The sequence below is a fragment of the Tachypleus tridentatus genome, chromosome 8 (assembly GCF_004210375.1).
Source record: "Tachypleus tridentatus isolate NWPU-2018 chromosome 8, ASM421037v1, whole genome shotgun sequence".
NCBI lineage: Eukaryota > Metazoa > Arthropoda > Merostomata > Xiphosura > Limulidae > Tachypleus > Tachypleus tridentatus.
In genome coordinates, this window is record NC_134832.1 from 114,924,808 (window position 1) to 114,938,243 (window position 13,436).

A 13,436-nucleotide genomic window follows, 5' to 3' on the forward strand; every position below is an offset into this window, starting at 1 on the left:
AATAAATTACGCAATACTATTTAGTTATTTTTTATTAACTTACAGTCGTTCAGAACTGACGAACCAACCAACGGGGAAAACAACATTACTAATTTTAAGAACTTATGAGATGAGCAGACTTATTTATTTCGTAGTACCATATGTTTGTACTTAATTGTATTTTTGTTTTCTTTATAATTAAGCACAAAGATACGCAGTGAGCTAACTGTGCTCTGCCCACCACGGGTATCGAAACCCAGTGTTTAGTATGGAAGTCCGTAGACATACCGCTGTGAGTCTGGGAGACAGTATCATATGTTTTATAAAAGAATGACTTATTAAAATGTAGAAAATTCTAGCAGATGCTTAAAAACTTGAACCTTCAAAACAATTAACTAAGTTTACCTTAGATAACATAATATGTTGTCATATTCAACATAAAGAAAATATTGTTTACATTTTAACTAGAAATAATTCATTATGTATTTTCTACCCATTCTAGTCATTTGTTTCTTATCATATTAGTTTCTAAATTTCAGTTCATTATTTTCTTTTTAAAAACAAGTTTAATGCATTTGTGTTCAATTTACATTTCTCAAGTAAAACTTCAGTTTTGTCTTCAGAGATATCCAGTTAACTTCCATAGTCTTACTTAAAAGTCAAGTCAATATAACTTTAAGACAGTTAACTACATTATTACTATTGTTAATACATCAGTTGTGCTCATACTGTGAATTGGAAGGTTTATGGTTCGAGTGTCGTTTACACAAAATCGCGCTCTGCAATTTGGAGCCCTAAGCACGCTATACAGGAAATGGTTAAATCTAACTATTCGATCAGTATAGCTGATTATTTCATAAGTTCATAATTAGGGATTGCTACAGCTGATGATCCAAAACAAATTTAGTTTAATTCTAGCTTTCTATATTCTGTAAGGGAAAAAGTTTAGGCTACGAGATGTCAATACAAAGTAATTTATTGGATAAATAACAAGGTATTTGTTAATAACATTATATTAATAAAATAACTTTGTTAACAAAAATACTGATCAACTGTGGCTGTGTAGTTAAAAATAAGTTAAGATATTTTTTACGTGATTTTGTAAGGCACTGGGAGAAAGGAAACAAGTCCTCCCAATAATTGAAAATGAAATTCGAAACTTTTCTTATGAACTTTTCTTTCACGGTTTGATATTGCTGTAATCTTCGGAGCCTTAAAGGAAACAGGCTAAGTAGTTTTCGATACCTTTGTGAATGTCGATATATCAGTATTATCTTAGAGTCAAATGACTTCTTGCCATTGTTGCTGAAATGGATGAACTTTAATTCATAATAATATAAATAAAAAATATTTAGATCAAAGCTTAAATACAGTTTCATAGATCTGCATTTAATTTATTTTAAGCATTTTACTTGAACTTTATATAATAAGCATGAATTAAAATGGTATCATTTTCTATCACAGTTCTTTAAAACAAAAATTTTTCCTTTGTTAAAATTTATGCAGTCAATACACTTTAAAATTCTGTGTGTGTATGTATGTTTACTTATTGCTGTTAAATATTTTAACTTATCTTGGATGAGTTTTCAATTTTTTATGTTACGTATTACGATTTCAAGTTAGTCGGGAATTTTAGTTTTAATTTAAAAGTTAATTGAATGTCGATATGTATCAAATTTATGATATTTGCCAACAAGATTGATACACACAGTTTTTTAACCAAAATATATTTTAATATACAAATAACTGTCCAATTTATAATAAAGGTTATTAGAAATAAAGATTTATATAGAAAAATTTTACAAACACTATTAAGTCTTCTATCAGAATTGGAACTGAATATTTTATCGAAAGTTCACGATTAGCAACTTAATTCTGAGTTGATAATCTAGCTAGCTGTCTATTCTTGGCTGGCCTCACAACGTTTACAAGCTGGCTTTTCTCCGACGAATATATTTAATGTTTTTATAGAAATACTAACGTCTGAAGTTAAACGGTTTATAATGTTCAAAATATATAAACGTTCCTGTTAATTAACTGTAGTTTCCCGATTGATAAAAGCTTATCATAGTTATAACTTCAATGGTTTATAGTATAGATACTATAGCAAACCAACAACAATATATATATATATATAACTGTCTCGCGACATGTTGGTTTACACACTTTAAGCGAGGTTTTCGAAAGATCAGTTGGCAACAATATTTTACTTACACACATAGTACGTTGTTGATTTTTACACTCGAGAATCTTCTACAAATTTAGAGAAGAGGCGAGAATTTCTCAACACATATTTAACACTATAAGTTACATGCATTTCTCAATATATATATTTAACTAAAACAAACATAGATATTACAATAAATATATGATAGTAAATCCGTTACAGAGCAGAGCCACATTTGGCTGTCTGCTGTGTCAATCATGGGAATTGAACGTCAGATTCTAACGTTGTAAGTCCGTAAATTTACTACCGTCCCACAAGGAATCTTTAAAAATTATGAAGGTATGCTATTTTTATGAAACCTTAACTCGATAAACTTGATCATAGTAAATATGATTTTAAAAGAACATTGATTTCCTTATATTTTTCGAAATTTGGGGAGTTTTAGTTTTCTGAAATGGTTATTAAATGTGCACACTTTAAATATCTTTGAACACAAACTTGACAAAGATGTATCGTCATGTGAAAACAACTATTTCAATTACCAAATATTGTTCAAGTTTATGTTGTAACCTAAGTAATTAAATGGGTGATTTTTTAAAACTCTATCGTAGATTCAGGGTCGTTCTTCTGTGTATTTGTTTCCGATTTCTCCTGCAGAGATACGTATAAAGCACTATTTAGGCATAGCTGTTGTTTGTTGCTGTTTTTTGAACTAAGCACAAAGCTACAAAATGGGCTATCTGTGCTCTGCCCACCACGGGTATCGAAACCCGGTTTTTAGCGTTGTTGGACTAAATTCTTGCCTTACCAAATAGTGGTATTCCACTGTCACTATTAGAGCACACCTCCACTGTCACTATTAGAGGACGCCCAAGGCCCAAAGTTTGGAGCTCGTTTACACAGTAATGGACTTTAAACTACAAATCTTCTGATTCACAGTATGAGTTTAATAACCCTTAGACCTCATCCTGTCTATATCAAGGAAATAATAATAGTTACTAGCGTGTAGCAACCAAATACGACGGGGCGAATACTACCGCCCCCCCCCCACCCCATAGTATACTCTAACCTCGAATTTTATAACTAACTGAAATAAATAAATTTGGCGAATTAAATCGGTACATTTCTTTGTGAGCCAATCAAAATAAAGATGCATTCGTAAAATGAAGTCGTGACGTATCCAAAGAGTAAGTATTGGTGAAATCAGTTAAACTAACAACTTCTAATACATAGAAGAGTCAGTGCTTTTGGGTAACGCGACGTTCCAACAATAGCTTTTATGTTATGTCGCTTAGCAACAGAAGCATAACCTAATATTGGTGTTAGTCTTTATACTAAACGTGTAAATTGAAATGTATAAACAACAAAACTAGAAAAATATTTGTTGATTTCTCGATTTAGAGTCTAAGTAGATTAAGCAGTTTTGTGTTTTTTGTTAAGAACGTCGCTGATATAAAAGAAAATAGATTACTATAGAGACGATCTAAGTGTAAAACTGAATCAGTATTTTTTACTTTCATAATAAATTTTATAAAATTGACTCTGAACTAGGTAATCCCACACTACGTCTTTACTTGATGCTTATTATATGAACACTCACTACACTTATAAGGTTTCATGACACCCCTCATTGCACCTCTATATCTAAAACTACAATGAGCAGACAGTAATCAAACTAGTCTATCCGAATGTATTTGGATGTTATGATTCTCTCTGTTTCGAGAGATCAAGCGTGACATGACACACCTTGGCTTTTATACGGGTTAGATTAACTAGCGTTCAGAACATACCTTGGATTATGTATCAAATCTCATATGACGTGTTTTTAAATAAAGTAACCAGGTGAGTTGTACCTTTTCAGAATATTGACCAGTTTTTCAAAATATTTTATAGGTAATGACATTTACAATTATCAGACTTATCTGATGTCACGTGGTCATTAGAATTATTCTTTAATTGGGTGCCCAGAACAAATTGAAAAAAAAGGATTTTGTTTTTTGTTTAAAATAAATTTTAGAATAAGTATTATATGGATGGAATTAAATGTTTAATTTCAATTGGATTTAAATTTTTAATTTATTTTTATATTTATCAATCTATAAGTTAGTTAATTACAGATGAAGACGTAGAATTTATTACTCCTGAGATAAATCATAAGAATTCTTTGTTTATTTGACAGTAAAACCACAATGCGTTTTTTGCTGTGTCCAGTGAACCCAGAATTTAGCATTGTAAGTCTACAGACTTACCACTATCCCTCAAATTCCAATTATTAATAATCAAAGCTATACCACTCCCAGAAACTAAAAGCGATGTATTATGTCATAAAATTGAATAAAAACTATAAAATATAGCTGTCCTGTCAATCAGAATGTGGTATACTACAACATACCAGTTCTACAGAACAGTCTTGTAGTGAAGAATGTTAAAGTATTTCATTACATCCATGCTACAATTATACACTTAGTTTATAAACAGCGCGAATCATTAACTTTTATTAAAAATCGAATGTTTATACACACACTTTTAATTTGCAACACTGTTGAATACCCATAACTCTCAAAATCGTAAATAAAATTATGGATGCCATTTTCAAGTTATCGTTCTGTCATCTCTTGTTTTAAGCTTTAGATATGAAAATACTAAATCTGTATCAAAGTCAGTACACGCAATTATAATCTAAGATATACATAATATTATTTATATTTAATATCTTCAGTTTATGTATGAAATATTTATTTATGTCTGACTATTAAATCACAAACCAATTAAGTTTTTGTTCTGCATTTATTGTAATACTACTGTACATCTAAATTGATCTGCTTTATATGTTTCATGCGTATGTGCTGTTTAATTAACTGTTTTAGTTTTACTTATAGTTCTTTGAAAAACACCCTGAAGAACAAACATCCCAGTAATCATCTCGACGAAACCAATCATCAAAGTCACAATCACGAATCGTCTCCACTGTTTGAGGTTTTGACCTTATCGCCATCTAGTGACGGCATTCTTCACTGGCATATAATAGGAAATGTGAGCGGCTCGTCCGTCCGACTAGACACCGTCCTGTGGGTCGGAGCAAGAAGAATGGGCCCGTGGCTGTCTGGGAAACAACGCTTTCGTGTGGTGACAGCTTATAATCCACCTTTCGTTCAGCAATCCACCAGGGTTAGCAATGGAAGCTGCTTAATGGGCATACCGTGTCTTCAGGTGCAAACCAACCGTAAAGACGAGTTAATGACTATTTTCGCAGACTACGCACGAGGTAAAGCTGAAGACCAGACCTATAATGTCACCTGCTGTGCAGGAATTACCATGGACCTTCTGACGGACTTAGCACGTGACCTAAACTTTGAATATGACATCTACTTGGTAGCTGACGGCATGTTTGGCACCAGTCGTAGAGGTCAGTCTTGGAATGGAATCACAGCTGACCTCATCAGCGGTGCCGCAAACCTAGCATTCTCTTCTTTCAGCATCACTAGTATGCGATATGAAGTCATTGACTTCTCTGTCCCTTATTTCCACTCCGGAGTTTCATGTCTCGCTTCCTCCAAGATACACGACGTGCCGCTCTCGGCTTTCCTGGTTCCGTTTAGTGTACACCTCTGGGTCGCCATATTCGCCAGCCTCAACGTCACGGCTTTCGCTGCCGCCATATATGAATGGTTGAGCCCTTTTGGTCTAAACCCCTGGGGACGACAGCGAAGCACAAACTTCAGTCTAGCCTCTGCTCTTTGGGTAATGTGGTCACTTCTTTTTAGCCACCTAGTGGCTTTCAAAGCTCCTAAGTCTTGGCCCAACAAGGTTCTCATCAACTTGTGGGGTTGTTTCAGTGTCATCTTCTTAGCTTCGTATACAGCAAACATAGCTGCTCTCTTTGCAGGTCTGTTTTTCCAGCTTCGAGTTGACGATCTTCACGATTCTAGTGTAAGTAAAATAAGATTGCCAGACTAAGCTAGAAAAACTACAAATGGATTCAAATTAACGTTAATATGTATTAAAGTGTTTTAATACTCTAAGTGAAAGCTTAACACCAAATCTGCTGAATCATGAAAAAGAAAGTAATGTATCAATGATTAGCCATCGTAACTAATTAAGCGACATTTATTGGTGCTGTAATAAACTAAAGCAAACATTAAAAAAGTATTAGTTCCTGACAAAAATAAATCGAATAATTAACTTTAACCTAACTGTTTATCTAAATCATAGAAACAGGCATGTGGATTCCGATTGAATGGAGCGGTGAATTATGATAGATATTAATAACATTTACTTATATATAAATTTAATTGTCAAATTATAATTAGCCAAATACTGACCGAAATACCTTAGTTTAAAAAAAATGACAGAAATAATTCACAAATTTTCTTCTAAGTTCACTTCGAATAATTAGTAAAGTTGTATAGAGATATTAATTATTTGTACTCAAACATTTTAGAGACTTAAGTTTATATATTTGGATTGTATGTTTGGTATTAAAACAATAGGTTTGTGATTTATTTTTCTCTTTAGATACTTAGGCTAACCATAACTTACTTTCATTGTTCTAGCTCAAGCATCCCTTTTCTAACTTATTTTCGCTATTCATGTTTAAAATGCTGTCATTTTATAGAATATTTTCTTACTTGCTTTCATTCTTCTACTTTTTGCTGCCATTTTCTAGGTTATCGTACTTTCGTAATTCTAACTTGATTGTTTTTGGAATTTCGCGCAAAGCTACAGGAGGGATATTTGCGCCAGCCGTCCATAATTTAGCAGTGTAAGACTAGAGTGAAGGCAGCTAGTCATCACCATCCACCGCCAACTCTTGGGCTACTCTTTTACCAAAGAATAGTGGGATCAACGTAACATTATAACGCCCCCACGGCTGAAAGGGCGAGCATGTTTGGTGCAACTGGAATTACGAGTTGAACGCCTTAACACACGTGGTCATGCCGGGTCTTATTCTAACTTAGGCTATCTTTTCCAGGTTTACTTTCATTATTCTATTTTAGGCTACCCATTTCAGGTTTACTTTCGTTATTCTAACTCAGGCTACCGTTTTCAAGTCTACTTTCATTATTCTAGCTTAGGCTACCCTTTACAAATTTACATTCATTGTGTAGCTCAGGCTGCCTTTTCTAGCTTAATTTTATTGCTGTAGCTTAGGCTGCCTTTTTCTAGCTTACTTTTATTGTTGTAGCTTAGGCTGCCTTTTTCTAGCTTACCTTTATTGCTGTAGCTTAGGCTGCCTTTTTCTAGCTTAATTTTATTGTTGTAGCTTAGGGTGCCTTTTTCTAGCTTAGTCTTATCGTTGATGTAGCTTAGACTGCTTTCTTACTAACTTACTTAACAATTACTTAGCTTACTTTCACGTCTTGTAGCTTGATTTTGATTAGTTCCAAATTAATCGGTGACTTATACCAACTTACCCTAATTTTTTCCAGTAAATTTTTAATCGATTATTATACCTGCGTTTCTGGCTACTCTGGCTAAGATTATCGCTAGCTTTAACTTAGGTTGTCTTTAGCTTTAATTTAAATTCTGACTGCTTCAAACTAAGATTATCGCTAGTTATAACTTCAATTCTAACTTATTTTAAAGTGAGATTTTGACTAAGCAAATTTATATATATACTAGATCTATAGCTCATAATACTAGTTACACGCTATCACTTTCGTTTAACTTTAGATTGATAGTTTATCCATAAAACGATCCAATTTCGGAAAGAAACTTGAGTTTGTAAGCATAACCTTGGAAAGTATGGCACATATAGTGCATGTACCAATTCTAATTCATTTTCATTTGGAAATAATATCAAATAAACAAAGACATGGGGTTAAAAGTAATAAAAACATTCATTATAAACTAGTTGAATTAGTCTATGGGGCAATAGATTAATCTGTAGATAATTGTAATTTAATCAAGAGTATGAATATGATACACATTTTATTCTTGATGTTTAAAGTTACCATCTTAGAAATGGTTGCAGGCTGGTATTTGCAGTCGGAAACGACATTTGGAACTGCTAGCGTATGCTTTTATCAGGCTTAACTGATAACCAGTAGAAAATAAATAGAGCAGTTTGAACTTCGATGAATGATCACGTCAAGGTTATAAAAAAAAATTAAGAAAACTTTCGTATTAACATTTCCTATACGGACTGTATTTAGAGATAATCATTTAGTTTCAATTTTAGCTTTTAAATCAACGGACAGGGGCTACCAAAGGAAGTGCAGCTGAAGGCTACGTATACAGCGAAAACCCTAGACTATGGCAACACATTCAGAAATACGGTGTTGAGACGTTAGAGGACGGGCTGAACAAACTCAGGTAAAAACAAAACCATTTACGTCACAGAGATAATTTGCACAATCGATAAGAAAACACAATTTCTGTCTTCTTTTTTATGTCTTATATAAATAATAAGGCAGAAATACGTTATGGATATTCAGTTTCAGAAATGACGTCAGGCGAGTTTATAATCTTCAAAATAAACTGTTCACGTTCTTATGAGACAGAACAAACAGGCATTATGACATCATTATCTTTCTCTTTTATTATCCCTCTAGAAATTAAAATATATATATATATATATATATTTAAAATTATGTAAATTATCTTAATCATTATAATTCAGGGCGTATTTAAAATAAGATTTAACGTCACATGGTAAAAATTAAGTGAAGAAACTATTTCATTAAAAATTGATATTTTTATCGACAAATCAAGAAAAACAAATTATTTGTCGATGTTTAGATGTGTCGATTATGGAGTTTAAACAACAATGTTTAAAATTTGTTACTTCTGTCAGGCCTGCTTAAAGCAACATATGCTGTAAGTTACATTGTTGTTGTATAACAATTATAACTCCTTACCCATGTTAATAATATATTACAACAACTCTCGCGCCTAATTACTTGGTTCTGTAACAATAATTGTTACACAATAATAAAGTGTCCGCTAAGTTAATTGTACTGTGGTTGTACGGCAATTTTAATTGGCTATTTTGTTGATGTGTAATAATAACTGTTTCACTTTGTTAATTGGTTTGTGGTTATATAGCAAAGACAATTTCACAAAGTTCATTGGATCATAGTTGTACAAAAATAACGTTCTAATTTAATTCATTGTTTTGAAAGTTTGTAGTAGTAACAGCCACAATTAGATCATTGTTTTATAGTTGTATGGCAATAACAATCACACCTACTCAATTGTTTTGCCGTTTTCTGACACTGACAATTACATCTTAGTATTTGTTCTGTGTTTTTTATACCAATACTACTCACTTAATTACTTTCTCTACAGTTGGTGCTATAAATAACACGAATTTCACGAAATCTTATCATTTTATATGAAAACTCGAAAATAAATGTATCTGAAATGATTTTAACAAATCTCTTTGTTGCGTTACCGAAAGACGAAAAAAAACTACTGAAGAATTTGTTTCATTTATTCAAAATTTCCCTTGTTTTAAAGTTTAATACTATGTTCGATGCACTAATGTTTTTAATGTCTCATAAATACGTTAATTTCATTTGTTCTTTTGGTTTCTTTTAAATGTTATATATTTTTTTGAAGTTACGATATTTTTTCGCCTGTCTCATTTTAGTTTGTTTGATTGCATTTTGAAAGTATAGATTTGTTTGAGAAAAACATGAACGTGTAAACTCACAAAGGAAGTATGGATCTTATTTGATATAATAAGCAGTTTTTGGAACATTCTTTAACAAGGAAATTCAAAGAATACCCTTAAGCTCATAACATTTTACGTTCACATAACTCCGTATTATAATCAAAATCGATTGAAATAAAACGTTGTAAAAATCATTCACATCCTCCATAAGAAGGTAAACACTCTCGGTGAAAAAGCCAAATGGAAAATTTAAATTCAAGTCAAAACACCCGTTAATGTAACATATTAGACCAATGTGAAAAACACCTTGTATTTAAATTATTATTGTTCAAATCGAAGGGGAAAGAATCGTAAGGAATTCAAAACAAAAACGTGCAAGTATTAAACCTTAAAGTTTAACCTATACGTCTTTATAATGTTTTTGTTTGTTTGTTTCTAATGTTGCGAATTAAATAAAAATTTGTTCTTTGTTTATTTACGCTTTTAAATAAGATGACATTTTCGGTGTTTTTTAATTTTTAAATATTATTTGATATTTTACTAGTTTTATTTTTTCTTCATAGGCTAAAATTTTTGTACGTTTTTTTATTTTACTATTAAATAAATATACTCAGGATTTTATACATTTTTATAGAGAAAATAAAAATCTGTAATAAACTTATGAACTCATGAAATTACATCCTAAAGAAGGTAATAAACTTTTCAGGGTTTGTAAAAGTGCCTCAGCTTTGTCCACGTGTTTACATGATAAATTTGATTTTTATAGTTTCTTAGCAAAACAAAATAATTATTTAACTAACTGTGTACGTCCTATCTGATGATACTGTGCTAACCCATTAGAAACGTTGCAGCATTGCCTTTCGTTTAACCTTAATTAGGGTTGTTTTCAGTTTGGTTAAGTAACTCAGAGACAAAAAATAGCTCGTCTAATTAAGAACTTTATGATGTCAGGGGTGGCGAGCTAGATGTAATTATTGGGGACACTGCAGTCTTGAACTACTTTCGTGGTAATGAACCCGGATGTAACCTGCATCTTCTTGGAGACCCTATCTTCGATGATGCCTATGCAATTGGAATGCAAAAGGGATTTCCATTGAAGGTAAAGTTCATGTCATTTTATAAGAAAGTCATAAACGTTATAGAACGTTGAAAGTATAAATTTTCCCTCAAAGATTATTAGATTAAATTTTACGTAAATTCCTATGATCAATTAATCCACGTGAGGATTTTCGATTTATATTAACTAAATATTGTGCAATAGCTAGAACTAAACTTTAAAACGTTCTTTTTCTTCTTCTTTTTTAATATAAATCTTGAAAAGTTTAACTTTTATGCAATGTTGGTCTTATGGCAACTAACTATACAGTACTTTTCAAAAATGTTAGTACGAAGGAATATTTTGTCATTTTTTCCATTTTATGGTGCTAATTCTTCCACGCCGTTACAGAATGTACATTTCAACATTATGATAATGTTTCACTGTTCCCTGTTAATAATGGAATGAGTCAGGGTGAGAATACTTATCATTCCCTATAATCCCCATATACTTGTACCAAGGGCATGTCATAGGGGTTCTGTTTGGATGAACATACCGATCAAATTTAGGATCTCAAATAACTGTCATGGTACCTCATGCAGTGTATTAACTATATAGAGCGCATGAGCACATGTTTGTATAAATGACTTCCCTTGCTTTCTCCATAGAATGCAATCTCTGACTTGATTCTTCGTTATAATGAGTTTGGATACATCGATCAGCTTCAACAGAAATGGTATGGTAGAGTGCCTTGCTTTGGATCCTCAGTCCACGCTCCAACTAAACCCATGGGACTTGGCATCAGGGCCGTGGCTGGAGTGTTCATCATGCTTCTAGTGGGCCTTCTGGTTGGTATTTGTATATTAGTATTGGAACACCTAGTGTTTAGATATGCTGTGCCAATACTTAGAGAAAGATCTCAGGAAACAATCTGGAGAAATCCAAACCTTATGTTTCTTAGCCAGGTAAGTCAGTGATCCTATAGAAAGTTGTTACATTTCTTGGAATATTTATTAATACTATGCTGTTGCCATCTGTTGATGTATTTTATAATTACTACTTTAAGCTTTCAAAATACCTGAAAAGCACGAATTATTCATCTTGTTTTTTATAACATGAAGTCTGTATTTTGTTTTGTATTTCAAAAAAATCTTTAAGATTTTCACGCAAAGCTACACAAGTGTTATCAGTGTTCAGCCGTCCCTAGTATTGAATATTAGAGGGAAAGCAGCTGATTAACAGCATCTAAACTGGTCCAAAATTGCGGAGGGCGTTTTTGCAACAAAAGATTGCGAATCATGAACCATTATAATTCAAAGTACGAACAAGTACCGGGGGACTTTATATTTATTACGAAATGGTGTAAGCAAATTTTTTAGTGAGATAAGTGAGACTTCAGAAAATTATTTTCAATCCAACATCTCTCAATAAAAAGTTAATTGTTCTCCGCTGGCTTAATAGAAACCTCAGGGAATTATAGCCCTAAAATCTGGTGTTCGATCCTCTGTAGTTGAAACAACGCAGATAGTTCATTGTTGTGTAGCTTTGTGATTAATAAAAATCAACAAAGCAAAAAAACAACATAAGTTTTAAATTCGTGTATGTGTTTCATTTTTGATAAACATTCTCACTGTAAGAAAAAAGGGGAGGATTTTATGAGATGATTACAATTCGATAAAAATATATATGAACTAATCTATTAGCTTGGATACGACGATATTACAAGTGAATCCACAACATTTGTTTAAACTGTACCATTTAAAGATAAGAAACGTTTCAGTTAATCAGACTATCCTAGTAAATCACTTATAACATCAAGTTAAATTAAAACTAAAGTTTAGGCTGAAACTGTTTAATTTGAGTGCTGGAAAATATTAATGTGTATTCCGCTGAAATGAAATGTTGTAAAATGTTGTAAAAAATGTAGAGTATAGATAAATAATGTTTATAGTTTTATCAGTTTACAATTAGTAACAACAGATGTCACCCCTACGCAGAATTAAGTGTTTGGAAATAGACTTGACAAATAGAAGACAAACTTACCTATCTCTGTTTCCAAAGAGATTGATGTGTTTGACTTTACTTGATGATGTTGTGCTTAAGCGTTATCTTTTACATGGAGATTACATCAGCGGTTCTTCTGACTTTATTAACTACAAAACGATGGACTTTTAAACACTTTAATAACTGTTAATTTATCTCTTTCAGAAACTTTACCGATTCATCAACACTGTAGAGCTTGTGTCTCCACATCACTCAGCTAAAGAAATTGCTAACAATCTACGGGAAGGTCAGATCTTTAGCCTCTTCCAAAAAAGTGTAAAAAGGGTATGTAATGACGCAGTATACGTGTTTAATAGTCTATGTGTTTAAGATAAGAACGTTGTAACTTGTTAAAACCGTAAGAAACTGTTAAAAGTAGCACAGTATAGATCTGGAGTTACTCAAAATATTTTTGCCCACCTTTTCGGGATCAGTGTATTACCAGAGAGTGAAATAAACTAAATTTTATTTTAAAATATATTTTTCAGACAGCATTCGAAGGTTAATAAAAACATAAGTGGTTAGCTCTGTTATCAAACTTTTGTTGCAAGATTATACATCTGTTTTAACTGAGTAACAATCTTAAAAAGATC

General features: G+C 32.1%; 1 protein-coding gene across 1 annotated transcript in view; it reads left to right on the forward strand.

The window, feature by feature from the left end:
- Nucleotides 1-13,436, forward strand: part of LOC143223250 (glutamate receptor ionotropic, NMDA 3A-like) — a 208,691-nt gene that overhangs the window by 178,802 nt on the left and 16,453 nt on the right. Inside the window, exons 3-7 of the mRNA XM_076450952.1 lie at nt 5,026-6,076; nt 8,328-8,461; nt 10,716-10,863; nt 11,469-11,765; nt 13,009-13,128. Of these exons, the coding sequence (XP_076307067.1) occupies nt 5,026-6,076; nt 8,328-8,461; nt 10,716-10,863; nt 11,469-11,765; nt 13,009-13,128 (1,750 nt within the window). The remainder of the gene's footprint in view (nt 1-5,025; nt 6,077-8,327; nt 8,462-10,715; nt 10,864-11,468; nt 11,766-13,008; nt 13,129-13,436) is intronic.